General features: G+C 48.0%; 1 protein-coding gene and 1 non-coding gene across 2 annotated transcripts in view; both read left to right on the top strand.

Annotated features, from left to right (window-relative positions):
* Positions 1–19,653, top strand: part of LOC149347066 (uncharacterized) — a 104,900-nt gene that overhangs the window by 4,332 nt on the left and 80,915 nt on the right. The window contains exon 2 of the mRNA XM_089586840.1: positions 3,026–4,075. Within this exon, the coding sequence (XP_089442966.1) occupies positions 3,120–4,075 (956 nt within the window). The 5' untranslated portion in view covers positions 3,026–3,119. The remainder of the gene's footprint in view (positions 1–3,025; positions 4,076–19,653) is intronic.
* TRNAF-GAA (transfer RNA phenylalanine (anticodon GAA)) lies at positions 17,762–17,834 on the top strand. Its single transcript has one exon. It is a non-coding gene; the product is annotated as a tRNA-Phe (tRNA).

The following is a 19,653-nucleotide window of genomic DNA, read 5'->3' as shown; positions in this document are numbered from 1 at the left end:
GATGGCGTGACTCGAGTTGGCTAAGTAACTAGCTGCGAAAGGTTAAAGCCCAAACAGGTTCGCAAAAAGTTATTGCATTCGGTAGAAAAGGGGCGAGGATACGGCGACGTATTATCCCACACGATACTGGGATAATTGAAGTCACCAGCAAGAAGGATTGCCGCACCCGGATAACGTGCTGAGATCATGTTAAGAGCATCATGCAAATCTTCAACGAAAGTTGCACACGAAGACGGGGGACATGTTATACATGTTTATTAATGTCGTACTCATCATTCCAAGGCATAAACACTGCAGAGCATTTCGTGTCTACTCTCCTTTAATCGGACTTCGTCGTTTGACACACATTCACTACCGAAGGCTTACAAGGTATTGAGTTGCCGTTTACAAAGGCAGAATTAGACACGCGGACTAGACCGCTGGCCGCAAACGGCCGGCAGGGAAGAGAGACGCGTCGGTACGCAGTCCTCTATTTAATGCGATATCATTTAATTAGGTTGTCGTCTTAAAAAAAAAAACACTGGGTTTCTCCGTCACTAAATTCCCTAACTGGTCGAGAAGGTCGTGACGTCATCAGCACCATTAAAATTTCAAAATCTGAGGGCTAAAATGTTTGAGTACCTTCCATTGGGTTGTCATGTGGGATTACACTCGCCCGACCCACTCTTACACCGTTATTCACCCACTGATCCACAATAAATTAATTAATTAATCTCTTTCAGGCTGCGAGAAGGCAAGCGTAGCATGGGGCGGCAGAAAGTCAGGTGAGCGGATGAGATTAAGAAGTTTACGGGGATACGGTGGCCGCGGCTGGCGCAGGACAGGGTTAATGGGAGAGGCCTTTGCCCTGCAGTAGGCGTAGTCAGGCTGATGATGATGATATTATAGCTGTTATGTACAGAAGAATATCTGCACAGGCAGGGGACCCTCGGAAGAAAGATGATCTAGTCGGCTTGACTGCCCTCGGTCCCCTACGGTGCAGGAAGCGAGACGAAAAGAAAGGTGCAGTGCAGCAGCACATACAATATGAATGTCTGTATCTGGAAAAAAATTAACAGTCAGTGATATAACAGTAATAAAGAGCATTCATGAAGGGCGAAAGACAACCAATAAAAGTTCAAAAGCACAAGTGTATTGCGAAGTACAACAATTGAAGACAGATCTGTTAGTTTTCAAGTCCATCGCCTTGTTACAGTACAGGCTGAATAAAGAGTCTTCGGCAGCCGACTTCACTAGATTTCAGTTGTGCTCCAAAAGGCAGTCGTTGAATATCTCCTTACATTGCCGTTAGTAACCGCAGCGTCATTTTTAACCTTCACCAAAATGGAAAGCCAGAAATTTTGTGTAGGAAAACATGAAATTTTTTTTTCTCAACAAAGAAAAATTAAGGAATATTATCATTACCATTATCATCAGCCTGACTACGGCCACTGCAGGGCAAAAGCCTCTCCCATGTCTCTCCAATTAACCCTGTCCTTTGCCAGTTGCGGCCATCGTATCTCCGCAAATTTCTTAATCTCAGCCGCCCATCTAACTTTCTGCCGCCCCCTGCTACGTTTGCCTTCTCTTGGAATCCTCTCCGTTACCCTTAAAGGGCCACTGCCCAGGGTCCGGACATTTTTGAAAAACAAGCCCACTGCATAGATGAGGCATCGAAGATAACCTCTGCAAAATACTAGAGCTATGCGCGCCCCGAAAAGCTGCGAAAATTCAAATTAAAGCCCGCTCGTTCTTTCCTTCAACAAAAACGGGCCCGGCCCACTGCTCTGAGCCCCGTTGACGTCATGGGGGGTTACTTTCGCTGAAGGCACTCCATTGGTGCATCGTTCTGACTGACGGGAGAAGATTGGGCGTAGCCTTGGCGTCGCGTCGTCTGCACAACGCTTTCCGCAGCGCCTTCTGTTCTGGCTCATGCCTACAAACCCGCATGAAGGAACAAAAAAAACTGCGGAGGGAGCGTGCGGCGACAGCCTTGAACCCTTGCCATAAAAAGTAAAAAGTAGTAAAACTGAGGGAGTTGGTGGTCAGTTACACTGAGAAAGTGTAAATACTTCAAACGAACAAATAAACGGCCTTGTAGCGCGACGCATCGAATGGAAGACTCCAAGAGCACTAGAAAAAAAAACTCAGAAAAGTGCCTTGCGTTAGGCCTAATATTTTCGAAGAACGACCTGTTCACCTGATTTCAGAAACCACGGGTGAAAGTTCACCAACAACGGTTATTATTTGGTTCGTTTTACCCATTTGTGCTTCGACTGTTCGCTCGATAACCTATACGGAAAAGCGGATGAAAGTGGTGAGGATTCACAGTTGCAGAAAACAATTCAAATAAGCTACAACCCACCAGAAAACAAAAACATAAAGAAAAGAATTAAGTTGCCGTAACTAGCGCCCATCCCGTGTTTTTGATGCTACATATAGTTTGTCTCCTGTTTGCGGCGTTTCTTAAGCAAAAGTTCAACTTTCTTATGCTTCACTATGGCTTTACACGCAAACTACTACCTACCACCATTAGCAAATTACTGCTACGATCTTATCATTGCGTCAGTGTCTTCTTCCTTCAGCGCGCTAACAAAATTAGGGCAGATTGCATAAGCTGCAGCGGCGTTCATCGTATACGGCTTCCAATGCTGTCGGTGCAATGCCTGGTGGCTGGGCAGACAAGAAGCCCCCCAATGTGTTTCCACATTGGTTGCGCTACCTTTCCCGTCGGCATCACTCTCGGGGGCACATGCGTCTACATTAGCCCGACATCGTTTTGAGCGACCAAATGCGCTGACACCTCCATCGCCTCTCAAACATTCTCAATGCACTCCCCTTAGCCGAGTTGGTGGCAGTCGTCGGCTGAAATTGGGCACCAAGTAGAGACAGAATATAGAGTGAGGTTGTAAAGGACAACCTCTACCAAGTAGAGACAGATATTAGTTTGGGCTTAAAAAAGAAATAAGAAAAAACTGCCCTGCCCAGTAGAGACTAGTTCATTCTCAAAATCTACTTTTATTGCTTTCGTGTTTGTTCTATTCAGGTGCGGCGCACTCGGCCAACGTCTACGCCGTTTACCGTCAGTGACGTCATCAGCGTGTGAGTGGCGGTTGCGATGACCCAATGGCACAGCCACGATGAGCCCCGCCTACAAGAAGACGTCGGTGAGGCGCCTGGTCGCTTACACGGCCGCCCTCTGCATCCTCATTGGCTACGCCTTTTTCGCGCCAGACCTGACGCCGGCCTTCTCGAAGAACTCGCCCACGCCACGCGAAGTCCTCGACAACCTACGGGAACCCGGACGAAGGAACAATCCAATTCCCTCAGCACCCAGACCAGAAGGTGACCTCACCGGAAGTGTCTTCCTGTCCTGGAAGGCTGGCGATGGAGGTCGCGAGGAACGTCACAACATCGCTGAGAAGTCCAGAGGTGGAGCTCGAAGGCGAGAGTCATCTGGACAGCAACAGAGAGACCCCGAAAGAGTCCTTCGACGACGGAGTGCCTTGGACAAGAGCCATGCTGGCAGACTGACGCTGGCGTTTAAGACGACGCCGTCACCGACGCTCCGTACGACTCATTCGTCAGTACCGACGAATGATAGCAGCGGTGACGACAAATACTATGGTGCTGACTATGATATCCGGGTGAACACAGTAAACGTGAGCCATTCGTCAATTCCAATCGCTCGTACAGGTGAAGACAGCGAGACATTCAGCGGCGTGTTCAATAGCGAAACGTCGCCCTCCCAAGCCCAACAACCGAGGTTCTATGGTGAGGGAGAGCTGAATGATGATTACGCGTCTTCGCCGATGGACAGAGGCGTCTTGTACGACTCGCAGAGTTTTGGTGCCAGGGTGGCGAACGACAGTGAGACGCATTCAGTGCAACAAGGCCCACGTGTTGTGTTTGATGTGCTTGACTCGCGATTGGAGCGCCCCGAGCGGCGTCTTCCTCAGGCCATTATCATCGGTGTCAAGAAGGGCGGCACCAGGGCGGTTCTGGAGTACCTCAGGCTGCACCCACAGGTGCGGGCCGCGGGACCCGAGCCGCACTTTTTCGACAAGCACTACCACCGAGGATTCGGGTGGTACCGGTGAGTGTGCTCACGAATGTTCTTTTTCTGCGTCTCTTATTCATGGGTAACTTACCATATGCGCCTCAAATGGGAAGACGGGCCTGCGTTGGTGGTGCCACTAAGTTTTATAACCACATTCTACGGGAAGCAACTAGTCGTGAGACTCACGAAACCGTACGACTGACGTTTTCAATCGCATTTACTGGCAAGCTTTTGATGAGGGTGAATTTTAAGCTCCTTTGCACTGAGAACGAGCCTACGACGGACAGTTGCCACAATAAGTGGCCCAGCCAATAAGTATATTTGTTTAAGTATCTTTGGCAGTGTTTCAAAAGAGAGATGTTAATTTTGCTGCTCCTTTTTTTTTACGTCTTCCGGTAATTGTGTTTGCGGAAATACGGTCAGTAGAAAATTGAAGGTGATGAAAATTTTTATTTAATGCGCTTGGTTTCACGCCGAGTTTCTGCGACACCTTCCGCCGTTGAGCAGGGCTCAACCTTTGACACAAAACGATGAAAGTAAGAACATCTGCAAACTTGTTTCCTGGTATTTCCTGAGTGTTGATTTCGGATTTGAGTCTGACGAAACCCTGAAGGGGAATGTATAACGGAATGGCTGCGCGGTACTGTCTTTTCACGAGGGTTTTACTGGGTTGCTGCCAAAATATCGACAAGGCCTGGGCTATGCCAATAAATTTTCAGAATACATGCATATTTTCGTATACTCTTTTGGTATCCATAGAAATCTAGAGTTAGGCACTGAGAACGACTCCCGGCATCCATATTCGTCCAGATGTCGACGCATACGAGTACTAAATGTCCCATACTTCTAGTCCACATCATGTCACTTAGTCACATACAGTTGACGTCTTCAGTGAGGCTCCCCTCCCGTTCAGCACCGCCACGCAGAATTCCTCCGCGACAAAAAAAGTAGTCAGTTAAAGCTTTCCTTGTCACCTAAGAAAGAACCTAATCAGAAGACGAAATTTTAACAGTCTTGATATCTCTGGCTTGTTTGATATAATCAATCATCGAACGCTGGTTTCGGTTACTGTTTTGATTGTTTAGCGGAGCAATACAGGAAGCCACGGACCATGGCCCATAGTTACTAACTTCTGTTTCTTTTTTAAAAAGATGTATGCCACTGTATAGTACAATTCATGGATTTACCACCAATTTATGGATTTCCCAACAAACAGCAAGTTCTATAATATTGTCGGTTCTCCAAACCGCCAGCGGAAGATCCTGCCCCTGCTGTACGTGTCCTCACAGTGAGCCGGCCGCCCTCGAGGAATGATCCATTTTGAGAACTCATATCGCTACCGTGAACAGAACACGCAATCGCACGACTCTCCGACTATCCCCGTCACCGACGCCAACATCACTGCGCCGTTTCCCCCTCACAAATTCCGACTGTCGCATCGCGACGCTCAGTACAGGGGGGTTCATTGTTTGTCCTCGCATACCCATAGAAAAGTCATAAAAAAAGTCGGCCAACGCGACCGACTCCATAGACAGCCAAGCTGGGGACCTGAGCCCGGTGGAGCGCAGCTCAAGTCTTGCAGCTTACTAAGGCGACGTGTCCAGAGATGAAAGCATCCTGCATGCCGTTGAAGGAGCGGGCAGGGCAGATGTTTCTTCGGAGAACGTCTTTACTCCTAGCGCGCCGCGCTCTCTGCTACCACGCCCCTTTCGGCAGCAGTCACCGCCTTTCGCCATACTAATGTACAAGCGTGCCAACGAGGTACAAACACATTCACAGACGCACGCAAACACAGAGGCCAGACGAGCGCCGCGGCTTTTAGCGAACCCCTTTTCGCCGCCGCCCACCGACAAGAAGAGGCCACGGCAAGCGAAGCGAGAAAGCACTCCACAAATGCGCGTGCAGGAACGGAACCCCCAAATGTGCGTCTCTAATTTTGGGAACCCACCGCGCTCTGTTTCTACGGGACGCTGGTGGACGCGAAGGAGACCGGCGCTCGGTCGTAAAATCAGCCCTTTTCGTTGTGTTTTCTTTTTGTGTTTTTACGACGTTCCGAATGCTAAGAAAATTGGGGCCTGCACAGAAAAAACAAGCTCTCGTTAGAGTTCGGCGAGCGAACGGAGGTTTTGTACTGGTCCGGGGAGTAAACCTGGGAAGCATGGAGAGTTCAGCGCCGTTGCTTGGACAGCTGTCCCAATGCATTATGTGATCATTTCCGACGCACCCGAGAGCCTATGACACTGTGTATCAGTACAGTGGACATTCAGAACACCTTCCAAGGAAGTTTCAATACTCATTGGGCTCTAACTATATAACGTACTGTACAACTTGCAGCCATACAGGAAAGGCGCCTGAATATAAAATGGTATATAGACTGTATACATAGACATCTTATGGACTCAATTGCCTTCCTATAGGTATCTCTTTTGTCTGTTCATAATCTATAGCCTTTCTATAGAAAAAAGCCTATTTAACGTGTACGGCCATTAATCTATAGATTCTCTATAGAGTGTTTATAGAGGATCTGTATTGCCTTTAGACCAGTCTAATAGATTTGTCTCTTTAAAGTCTACAGACTTTATGGACAAAACTCCATGGACAGTCTGTAGATTGTCTACAAAAATTTTCATAAGGGAAGTTTCACTGCGCAAAACAGCTTGCATACTATTTTTCGGGGATCTATGCTCAAAGTTAAAGAAAGATCATGTGCGAATAACCCTCTTCATAAAGCAGTATCTTCCGGTAAATAAAGACAGCAATACTTAAAAAAAAAAGAAACGCAAATGTGCCTGAAATGGCTAGTGAGCTGCAGCGCTCGGAACGCGATATGTACCGCTTCCTCTAATTAAGTGTGCCGTCATCCGCGTCCACAGCCCCTGTTAATACATTTGCATAACTCATCGTGCACTTCGCATCCTCCTCTCCACTTGCGACATCAAACTTCTACAGCCTAGAAACGTTTATGGGTCTATTGAGGTTTAACGTCCCAAAGCGACTAAGGCTATGAGAGACGCCGTAGTGAAGGGATCCGGAAATTTCGACCACCTGGGCTTCTTTAACGTGCACTGACATCGCACAGTACACGGGACTCTAAAATTTCGTCTTCATCGAAATTCGATCACCGTGACCGGGATTGAACCCGCGTCTTTCGGGTCAGCAGCCGAGCGCCGTAAGAACCTCCGCGGCGGGGCGAAAAAAAAAAAGCCTAGAAAAAAGTACAACTTGCGGAATTAAACATTGTCAAAAGTGCTCGCTCTGCTTATAGCGCAGGCCCGAGGAAGCCCGATACATCTAGGCCCCATTACCTGGTGAAAAGAGAGTGCCTGCGTAATTGAGTGACCGTGTTAAAGCTCGAATTAACTGTATGCAATGTACGTAGCAGCAAGGCGTGAAGGGCATGCAGGGTTATTACGGGATCACGAGAAGAAGAACATTAGGAAGGGGGTGGGGAACAGGACACAAGCAAGGGAAAAACGGAGGAAGAATAATATTCACTTGAAGTTAGACGCCTGTCGATGAGGCCGTCTAAAGTTTCGCAGTAATTTATCCCGCTTAAGAGCGGGCAAAGCCGATGGGTGATCCGATGAGCGAGCTAGGCGATGTAGTCATTTGATCTCGCCGCCGTGGGTCAAGGAAGGAGGGACGCCCGGCTATGAAGACAAGGCGGCACGGAGGGGGGGGGGGGGGGGGTGTAGTGAAGCAATAGCGCCTACAAGTACAAAAAAAAATAGCAAAGCAGGCAGGCGTGAACAGAAGCGTGAAAGTGATGAACCCTCCCTTGCATGGCAGATGCGTTCGCGGGAATACACGTGAGCTTGGAAGCATCCACGGACATCACGCAAGCGGTGCGAAAAACAACGAGGACATTTAGAGAAACAGGAATATATAACAACAACAACAACAACAACAACAACAACAACAACAACAACACATGCACAAAGGAAAGCATATAGCCAACGTGAAAAAAAAAAGTAATTGAGCGCAGCTAGAATGACTATGCACAGCCGTGAGAAGGGGAAAGGCTCGTCGATTAGCTGTCACGCAGGAATGAAGGGGGCGCTCGTGGTGTCCATAATTTTATAATGCGCCCGAACTAAGCACGCCTGGCCTCCAAATTGGCCCCGCGGCGGGTGTTAAGAGGTGACGCCCCCCCTCTTTTTTTTTTTTTTTGTGGCGCCCTCTGAGGGAGGCTTGGGTAATCAATCCTGATCGTGACCTCCGTGCGGAAGGTCGGATATTGGTTCCAAGGGGACCACGTCCTTCTTGGGCCCACTTGCTCTCTCTCCCTCTCTTTTTAAAGAGAATGCGGCTCCTCCTCGCTGGCGGTGGGACAACGTTGGTGCTGACAAATTACTAAAAAAAGAAAAGAAAATGGTCCGTATAAACCATGTGCGCTCCTGAAGCGAAGTTTTTGGATTGGTTCCCCGTCTCGCCGCAAATGCACGCACAAGTGAAGTTTATTTCGGTTTCTCTACAACAGGTAAACAAACCATGGTAAGACAGGCAAGCGGTGTTTCATACACCTGACAAAGGCCTGTCCTTCCAGAACAACAACAGGATGACAACCGTGACTTATAAAATTGTGCAAATATACTTCAATATATTAGCTCTCGCAAATAGTATGCATGAAAATAGCACACGAGAAACTGACAAATCCGTTAGAAAAACAGCATCGGTATACTAGCTGAAGAGGGACTGTCCATAAATTATCGGTAATAGTTACAACGGTTTGAGTGAAAAGTTATAGCGCAAACATAGACAATCACATGGAGACGGTACACGTACACAAGCGCTGTCAACTGATTTTATTGCCGGAAGGTGACGCCTTATATAAGGAGATATAATCATAAGGTCAGTATAGCCGGTGGCAGGTGAAAACGTACCCAGCGGGCTATTAACTTAGTATACTACCTATATGAAATCAGTATACTACCCGGATAGAGGGTACCTTAGTATGCCACCTCGGATATAACCAGCCTTAGTATGCCACCTCGGATTTAGTGAACTTTAGTGTGTTAACCTCGGATATACGAACATTTATCCGCTAAGTTCAGATACAGCCAATTTCGTTTGCTAACCTCGGATATAACGAACTTTCATCTGTTACCTCGCATATAACGCACCTTTGTGCCTGGACCCCGGTTGTATTCAACTCAGTGTATTGAATGCGGATATAATGAACCTAAGTGTACCACCTCGGATACAACGAACTTTAATGTGTCAACCTCGCAACAGACACTTCACTAACGGACCCGCACACAAGCCGGATTGACATTTCCCTCGTGCACGGAAATTCGGTACCACAATATACAACCTAGCCCAGCTGTCTGGTACAGGACGAGATAATGATAGCAGCTTCTCCATGGATTCAAAATATTCGCTCGACGCGCGAAGAACCGTGGCGCACAACGAAGCAGAACGCTTCGCGCGCCACCAACGACGCGTTGGCACACTACGAAATTGGCGCAGCTAGCCTTTGAACAGAAAAGGGGCACTAATCTACGATTGACGAAAGGTGCCTTCCCATTCGCCGGGTTTTGCAGGGCAAAGAATTGCTGGGAGAATTTTGTGGAGTATCGCGGTGTCCTCAGACTATTCGTATAACCTCCGAAATAAGAAGGGAAATAAGAAGTACAGACTGTGTAGTCTTCAGAACCTTCAGACGCTAGCCAGCTGATCAAGGCAGAACGCGTGAATTCATTGGTATAGGTCCATTCAAGTTTCAGTGACACCGGTACCCTTGGCGGTGCACCTTACATCAAGCCAAGGACACATAGAAATGAGACATGAGCCCGGAAAATGCTGGGTAATTTCATGGAAATTATAGTTTAGATATCACTGTCAATCTAGGCCGGGCATTAGCTCAGCTTACTGACACATCAGACGGGCGGAATGCAATACGCTCGCATCACGCTGAAACGCCGTTTGTCCTGTCTCCTATTACTCTCCCTCTCTCTTTATAAATCATGGCTGCTCATGTTTCGTTGGCGGCTGCACCACAAAGGCGCTGACCTCCGACCATCGGGGATGCTCCGGTCACGATCCGTTCGCTGGCGGGGCACGAGCTCTTAATCATTGCCCGAAAGAGGAGCCCATCTTGCGCCTCTCACACGTTTGTCGTGAAAGTGCAAAAAAAAAAAAAGCGCACTCAGGTGTCGGCTCTCCCCAAAAATAATGGCTTTCGGGGTGCAAGGTTCTCCGTTAGGCTGCAGCTTTGGTGTTGTCTTGACACGGCTTATTATCCTTTTTTCGCTCCACCGCTGAGGGTTTTAATCTCATGGGCGTGTTTTTGACCTCCCGCGAGAGGGCCATGCTGACGCGAGATGATGTGCAATGTGTAAAACTCGCATCAGCTCACATCAGAGGGGGGAAAAAAAAGGAAGACTAAGATGGTAACTTCTGAGTATACATCGTCGCGTTGCCAAAGCTTTATTTGTCATGCAATAAAAATCATAACGCGCTCAGTCAAGGTCACTGCAGGGCAGATAATTCTCTCGGCGATATCCATTAGTTCCTATGCAGCGGCAGTTATGGCCATCATTATTCACTGCCATCTTCCTCTCTACAACAGTTCCCCATAGACCAAGCAGCCATCGTTGGGCAACATATCCTTTTGTCTTCATTACCGTGCATGAAAATTTTATAAATTGGCCACCCCAGCATATCCACTGCCGCTCCTCGAGCACATTTTTCATTGTTTCATCCAGCGTGTCAGCCTAGCAGACCATCGGTCGCTTGTTCTTTATATCTCATGCCTTTCCATTGGTGCCACTTACTGTGAACAATTTAATATATAATATGGAGCAAATTCGCTTTCTTTTTGGTGTCTACTCCACGCTGTATCATCTATCTTTGAAAGTTACGCGTCTCTCAATTGCTTCCCGTTCTCCCAACTTTATCATAAGTCTCCTAAAAAACATATGTTTTGTCATCAGCCATAGAAAGAGCAGTGGAAGCGTTCATATACCACCTGCTGGAGTACGCATGCGAGGTGTGGGACCCGAAAAGCAAAATATTATTGCACGAACTGGAGCATGTTCAGAGGCGCGCATTACATTTCATGTTCTCCCGCTTTCGGAGGAAAGATTCAGTATTTCCTTTGTACCGTATAAAGCCAACTTAAAGCTCCTTTCTATTCGAAGAAAACAAACGACTGTGTCCCTTTTATAACATTATGAATGAAACTGTTGGGATTGATAAACAATGTTCTATAAAGGAGTGCACATCTCGCATAACCCTTAATAAACACACTCGATATGTCGAAGAATTCCATACTGCTAAAGATTGCTTTAAATATTCCTTCTTTCCGCTGACCGCACATGACTGGAATCGGCTACCTGATGACGTGGTGTCTGTGGAATCTCGTGATGAGTTTTCGTCTCTGCGTTATGGTCATTTGCGTAGTACTTAGTAAGCATATTTCGTTAGGGGTTTGTTTGTTTGTTTGTTTGTTTGTTTGTTTGTACCAGTTTTTCTTGGTATTTCTGTCACTATACATGTAATGTTTCTTCTTCTACCTTAGTCCTGGAAAGGACAGGTAGTATGTAATAAATAAATAAAATAAATAATCCTCGCGAGGCGCCTGCTTCGGAAGCTCTCCGATTGACACAACACGATCTCAACCGGGTGGCTGCACTCTCTCACTTGCTTCCCGTTCTCCATACTTTATCATATGTGTCCTAAATATATATATATATACATGTTTTGTCGTCAGCCATAGAAGTGAGCAGTAGAAGCGTTCATATACCACCTAATCCTCACGAGGCGCCCAATCCTCAGCTTCGGAAGCTCTCCGATTGAAACAACACGGTCTCAACCGGTTGGCTGCGCCTCTGACAACCGTGCGAAAACCGTTCATAACTGGTTTCACGTTACATGTATACCGGGTCCCGATGGGACGCCGTCGCCATCGAGGCACCGAGGTCACGAAGCCATGCCACGGGATGTTACCCCCGGGGGAGACGCGTAACAGGCCGGTTTCAAGCCGGCCCCCCCGCTGTTCTAGCCTAATTGCCGGCTCGCCTCCAGAGCGCAGCGCGCATCGTATCGGCGTTAGCGGGGTGCCCCTGCCAATTACGGCACGAAAACTGAGAAGGCGAAATGAACCTCGCAGTTTTCCAGTGCCCCCCCCCCCCCCCCCCCCCCCATGTGTTTGGGAAGCCGCTAAAAAGCGCCAGCGGCATAGAATATTGAAGCCCTCTAGTTGGCTTCTCGAATCGTGGCACGGTCGGACGGCGGGGAAACTTTGAAATTAGACGCCAGGGTGCGCCCGTGTCGCTCCGTTCCGAAAGCGCTTGTTTTGGGTGCGTTTGTTTTGACCTGCACTGACGAACTTTTGACCTCCCGATAATCTTCCTCCCTAAACAAAAAAAAATTAACAGGTTTTGATCCTAATGTGAGGTCAAACGCATTGAGTTCGGACTGCAATTTGCAGGTCCCGCTTTGTAACACCTTTCGAGCCCCGCGTTCTCTAAAAAGGCGCGCTAATTGTTGTGCCGTTTTCGCTTCGTAATCGGCGCATTCTTCTACAAATTGCAGTATAGTCGTTAATACGAGGTAGTATAGGAGCACGGGACTGGACTGGAGTACTTAGCACCTAGTGGTTTTAACGAGGGGGAAAATTATCAGTGTTAACAGCACCCTCCCTGGGGTATAACCTGTAGCCGTACTTAGCTGCGTGTTTACTGACATGCTTTCTTTGAAAAGCTACTGTACTTCGAAGACTGCCGTAAGCTCATTAGACTGGGAAAACCAGGTCTACATGGCGTCTTCCTCACTCGTGTTCGCTGCTTTTGTAGAAATCACCGACTAGCGCCATTTTGAAGCGAAAAACTTCACTAGGCTAGTCAACACCGAGGCTAGCGTGGGCCCCGTCGTCAGAAAAAGCCACAGATGCGCATGCGCGAAATGCGTGACGTCACGGTGGACACCGTAACCGCGCCGTAAGAGAAAGAAAATGAAAAGAAAATTTGTTTTAAGGAAAGGAAACGACTCCTGCCTCTCTCATATCTCGGTGGATACCCGAACCGCGCCGTAAGGGCCTTAAGGAAAATGAAATGAAATGAAAATTGCTTTTAAGGAAAGCAAATGCCTGTCTCTCATATCTTGGTGCACACCCGAGAGGAATGCACGCCACAGTACATGTCTCTAAAGCAACCTTCTAACACAGCGCCGTATTCACTGCACGCGCGGCTCCTCCTCCGCCTTGCCGCAGCTTTTCGCTTCGGGATATCCAGGCTCAACTTTAGCTAAGCCACAGCCAACTTTTTCGGCTTTCAGTACAAACAGCGCATAGCTGAGTGGACATATTTACACTGGGGATTTAGAGAAAACTAAAGAGTTAATGGAGAATACCTTAGTAGTATATGAGCCGCAGCGGTGGCTCAGTGGTTGTGGCGCTCGGCTGCTGACCCGAAAGACATCCCGGCCGAGGCGGTCGAATTTCGATGGAGGCGAAATTCTAGAGGCCCCAGTTCTGTGCGATGTCAATGCACGTTCAGGGACATCAGATGGTCGAAATTTCCGGAGCCTTTCTCTACGGCGTCCCTCATAACCTGAGTCGCTTTAAACGTTAAACCCCCATAAGCCCCTTAGTAACATATGCTATTCGCTGGAGACATCGCCTCGCTAACCTAGGGGACGAATAGAAAAATATGATCGATGATTTAGACAGGGAATTAAGGCGGGATGGTGGGTCAAAAAATTGATGTGAGGAAAACTATAGTACTGTTTAGTAGTCGCAGAAGGGCACACTATAGTTTACGATTCATTCCGTCACTGGAAAAAAAAAAAAAAAAACTGAGTGGACCATTCACCTCTCTCATGGCCCTAATAAAGAAGATATACCATCCCCATCATCATTCACTTGTGGCGTGGTTCAGGTGTCCATCCAGGGCAGTATAAAAGAAAATGCTTTTTTTGCGAAGCATACTACTTTAGCTACCACTCCAGCCCTTCACCGCCTCCAAATCACGTGATACATGACGTCACACCACGTGACACGATGACGTCACGGCAGTGGAGAAACGGGGGCCCACCTCGCGCCGTCGCTATAGTGCCTAGAATATACTATACCGTCGCTGTGGTTGTGCGCCTCCAAATCACGTGATACATGACGTCACACCACGTGACACGATGACGTCACGACAGTGCAGAAACTGGGGCCCACCTCGCGCCGTCGCTGTGGTTGTGCGCCTCCAAATCACGTGATACATGACGTCACACCACGTGACATGATGACGTCACAACAGTGGAGAAACGGGGGCCCACCTCGCGCCGTCGCTGTGGTTATGCGCCTCCAAATCACGTGATACATGACGTCACGACAGTGGAGAAACGGGGGCCCACCTCGCGCCGTCGCTGTGGTTGTGCGCCTCCAAACGCGACACGATGATGCTTCGCATTCTCCAGGCTTAACCAAGTTAAGCCTCAGCCATTTTAGAGCGCAGCTCTTTGGCGTCCGTTCCTGGGCTTCGCGTCGTCGTCGGCCTCGTAACCAGCTCCGCCCCCAATGTCACGCTTTTCAATTGGTCGAAATGCTCGTGACGTCACAGTGCGCGAATTTCAAATGGGGCCAATTGTACTTTCGCTAGTAACCATGCAACCAATCAAAGGGATCGTATAGTGATGCTGCAACTAAGTTGGACTGAATTTAGTTAATTGCTTAATTAATCAATTAGCCTAATTAATATAGCTGAGAATGAAGAGGTCAGAAGAAAAGAAAGACGCGCGCCGCAGCGACAACAGCGTCCGCGGAAGGAGACGCTGCTGAAAAAAACAGATAAGTGCAAAGCCGCGTTCCCTCCACCACCACGCACTTCACCACTCAGTAAGACGTTGCTCGTTTCATATACGTTTTGTCGAACATCCTAGACAGTTCCAACAATTGACAGGTTAATGACAGAACACGATAGACAGAAATACAATAATATAAATATGAAATAGCCTAATTAACCTTTCTAGTTAGACCGCATAAATCAATAAAACCGAGAACGAAATTGGTCGAGTTGGGGAATCGAACCAGGGTCTCCGGAGTGCGATACGAGCACGCTAGCCACTCCGTAATGCGAGCTGAATGGTTTGGAATGAACAAAGGCGCGTCTAGCTAATACGGCGTCTTCGTTCACTCCCATCTTCCCCCTTTCCCTTACGGCGAGGTGCAGGTGTCCACCCAGATATGCGAGAGAGATACATTTCCTTTCCTCAAAAAATAAATTTACCGTCCAGCAAGGCGTACAGCCGATTTGGCGATGGCGTTCTGTGGACTCCCTGGCAGCGTTGCAAGACGCTGTCGCGTTCCACTCTTACAGGCGAAGCTTAACATGTTAACCACACATCAGTAACACACGCAGACAGCCAATGGACGAGTCATTCGCTGGCAGCACTTGATTCATCATTCACAACCACATTCTTAACGTACGCTCCCTTGCCGCACATGCCAAGGACGTACACCACGATCACATTCTGCGCCATTCCTCTGTACTTTGCTTTGCTGAAACCTGGATGGATCCCGAAGAGCCTCTCGAAATCATAGATTTCCTATACTGCTGTGGTGCTCGCAGAGACCACAACAGAGCGGCGGGAGTCGCTATCTACTTGCGCACAGGTCTCTCTGCAATACCAGTCGAAATGTTTGGCACGTCACATGAAGTTGGCGAACTGTGCGCTGCAAAGTTGCCCAACGGTTTGCTGGTAGTAGCTGCCTACTTCGCCCCTACCGCACTCACGAAAGACGTCGTGCACTTCCTGCAACTCGCATTAACCGTCCATCGATCCACACCGATGTTATTAGTGGGGGACTTTAATGTTGACATAAAGACAAACAGCAATTTCCTAACCCTTATGCGGGAGAACATCCCGTTCCTCTCGCTCGTAACGCGTCCCACGGCTGTGACAACCTCGCGAGGCACTTGTATAGATCTCGTCTTTGAGAATCAAGCATTGGTGTACCAAGTCGAACATATATCAGTCTATTTCTCCGACCACAAAGCTTCCTTCATGACTGTCAAGAACTGTTAGTGGAGTCTTTGTTAAAGGAATACGTGTGAAAAATAAAAAAAAATTCTGTGATAGCGCATACATGTGTTGCTCGATTTCTTTGCCTCAATCTATCGAAAAGGTGAAACAGCTTATTTGCTGCGCTCAAATTTCGCATTAGGAAGTAACGTAATCGTCGGTAATTTTTTTTTTTACGAAGACAAGAAGAAGGAGGAGGAGGTAGAAGAGGAAAAGCAGGCAGGTTAACCGAAAGAATAATCGGTTTGCTACCCTACACAGGGGGAAAAGGAGTAAGACATGAAGAAGAAATACAATATCCAAACGGGGCCGCCCCCTCCAAGAGTAAATTATAGATCACTCATGAGCGGGTAAGATATGTAACAACGCAGATGCCAGCGAGTATTCTATGAGAGCCGGATAGATTTATTAGCAATGAGAGGCAGAGATGTTGGCTTGTGTTATAATTCTCCGACCTGCCACTCTGCACTGTGGGAGCTGTATACAAAAGCCCTGCTGTTTGGCATTAAATAAATATGCTCCGTCCTGTACAAAAAATGATATGACACAGAAGGCACGTATTTCTTGCTTTAAACGTCGACTTTAGTCATTTCGTTCTGGAATATATCACCAAAAGTTACGCGCGGTGTGGCACTGGGTTCGTTTCTGGTAGGTTTAAAGTGCTTTTTGCGCGCGCTTGTGCGTCTGAGTGCGATGCTTGCTACTCGTAGCTTAGAGGATTGCTGCCAATGCTTATATGTCTGGAGTTCACCGTTTGCATTTTGCACGCTACTGATGATTCAATTTTGGGGGGAAAACGCTTCTCCGGGCAGGGGCGAGTGCGACAGCGTGTTACAGCGCTGCCAGGGAGTCCACGGAACGCTATCGCCCCTTCGGCGGGACGCCCTGCCCGTTGAACGCAACGCATTTTTGAGACAAGGAAACGGCGCAGTAATTCTCTGTCATCTCGGTGGACACCTTAACCGCTTCGTAAGGGAAGGAAGAAAGGTGGAAGTGAAAGAAGAGGGGAAGAGGTGCTGTAACGAAGGAAATGAAAATTGAACCTCCTCCTCTCTTCTTTCACTCTCACCTCCCTTCCCTTACGGTGGGGTTCAGGTGTCCACCAAGATATGTGAGACAAATGCCGCGCCATTTCCTTTCCTAAAAAGAAAAGAAAACAAAACAATTGGAGGAAAGGAAGCGACGCAGTACTATCTCACATACCCCGGTGGGGGGGGGGGGGGGGGGGACAGCCTCTGATTATAGGTCGCCGGTTCAAATTCCTGCCGCAAGCTAGGCTTTAATTTATCTAGTAAGTTTATGCTGCATGAAACGTTGAATCGTGTGACACCATCCGGAACATTCTGCGGCAAACGGTTGGCATGATGCGATATTTTCCTACTCACGATGCTCACAACCGCAACTATTACGACGCCGACTGCTTTTCAATCGTGCGTGCTGCACACGCTGTTGCCTAAAACGCCCTACTTTGCAGGTCGAAAGAATGAATTCTGGCGGAGAATGAATGGTCGCGTCTCGCAAAAACAGTAGCGGCGCCGACCGACCATCCGCTGCTAGCGCCGCGTACGGTCAATGGTGCGTCCCGGGGGAAAGGGGTGGTGTCGTCAGCTGTGCAACACTAAGGTGCGCACAGGAAACACGTGTTCGCCGAGCTGCGTTCGTGGCGATGGCCTTGACTATCGCTTTTGTGGCAGCATTTCCCAGCCGGCCGAAATAGCTCAGTTGGGAGAGCGTTAGACTGAAGATCTAAAGGTCCTTGGTTCGATCCCGGGTTTCGGCATGAGAATTTTTTTGTTTTCCTTTTTAACGTGCAGAAAATATAATGGCTTTCAGGCAAGGCTAGAGTAACTAAAATTTCCAGATGGACACCTCATCTGCGCCGTCGGGGATTAGATGTAGATATTGAAAGAAGGAGATGCCATAGTGGTAGTCTTCGGTTAAATTTCGCCTCTCGACTGCTGACCCGAAGGACGCGGGTTCGATCCTGGCCACGGCAGCCGAATTTCGATGGAGGCAATATTCTAGAGGCCCGTGTACTGCGCGATGTCAGTGCACGTTAAAGAACCCCGGGTGGTCGAAATTTCCGGAGCCCTTCACTACGGCCTCTCTCATAGCGTGAGTCGCTTTCGGACGTTAAATTCCAATAAACCAAACCAAATTTCACCGATATGGGCTTTTTGAACGTCCACTGACGGCGCACAGCACGTTGCTGTCCGGCGTCCCGCCTGTATCAAAACGTGGCCTCTGCGGCGTAGATTGAACATTATGTAGACAGCGTACAACAAGACGAGGCACAAGAAGAAAAAGGGGTAAAAATTGGGTCCCTCTTCGACTGTTTACATCACCTCCTGCTAGCCTTACGCTCTACGCTACTAAGCCGGGACTGAACCCGCGTCCTCGGCCTCGACAGCCGAACACCTATAAGTGCACAATTACGAATCATATTGCATTTTCTCATTTCTCAACAAATAGTTGTCGGCGAAACGTAGTTGCTAACGCAGCTCGAGCAGGTATGAGCTCCGTTTGTGGCTGCAGTCAGATACAGCTTAAATTTACAGTGACCACATTCAGGACCGCGACGCAAGATTCCCCCGCGACAAAAAAAGTAGGCGTTTGTAAAAGCTTTTGTTACCTGAACAAGAACTGCTAAAACTACAAGCTGAAGAATTTGGATGCCTCTGGCTTGTTTCGTATAATCTAACGACAAAAAGCTGATTTTGTTTGCTGCTGTGATTGGTCAGCGGAGTAACACAGGGCGCCGTGGACCTTGCCCCATTGTTACAAACTGCAGTTTCGTTTTAAACTTGTGTCCCCACTGTATAGCTTGCGCCAACAGGGACCCTTCAAAGATTTGGTACGAAAACAATGCAGAACCAGCCCACAAAGCGCTTTAATACAGAACGGAAAAGATTTCGACTGTCGAACCCTTAATCGAACCAGGGAGGTGTTCAGACTAACGCCCTCCTAGCTGAGCCATTTCGCAGGCAGCATTGCAATGCAGCTTAACCAGTCGGCAACAGCACAAAAATTATTTCCTCGCACATAGACATTAATTACTGGACAATAAGCTCCTTTTTTTTTAGTAAGGATTACATAATGTTTTTGCTGTTTATATGGTCTTTATGATAAGGGAGCAATTACTCATTGCCATCCACCCAAACACAGCCATACGGCTACTAAGAAAAGCTATGCAGCTTTCTCAGAAACTTGAAACTTAGTAGCATGCCAGGCCAATAACCAGGCAGACCTCTCCATTATTCATTAAGTCTCTCTCTCTCTCTCTCTCTCTCGTAGCCAAAGAAAACTTTTAACTACGAGGTTTCTGAGCAAGCTGTATAGCTTTCCTTTGTAGCCGTATGGTTGCGCTTGGGTGGATGGCAATGAGTAATTGCTCTCTTATTACAAATTTACTCCACCTTGGGGGATTCCCCTAAACATCTGACCAACAATGGTCTTTATATTTCATCGTCTCGCCTGAGACTGTATTCCTCATGAGCTGTTTCTGAAGCTTCTGCCCCGCAGGTAGGGCTGTTCTTCCCTTGTAATACAGTGCAGCACTGTAGCGCTCACAGCCTCAAGCTCCACTATTTCGGGTCGTC

The sequence above is a fragment of the Amblyomma mixtum genome, chromosome 4 (genome assembly GCF_055824585.1).
Source record: "Amblyomma mixtum isolate Tamu chromosome 4, ASM5582458v1, whole genome shotgun sequence".
NCBI classification, from domain to species: Eukaryota; Metazoa; Arthropoda; class Arachnida; order Ixodida; family Ixodidae; genus Amblyomma; species Amblyomma mixtum.
This window is presented reverse-complemented; position numbering and strand designations above follow the sequence as displayed.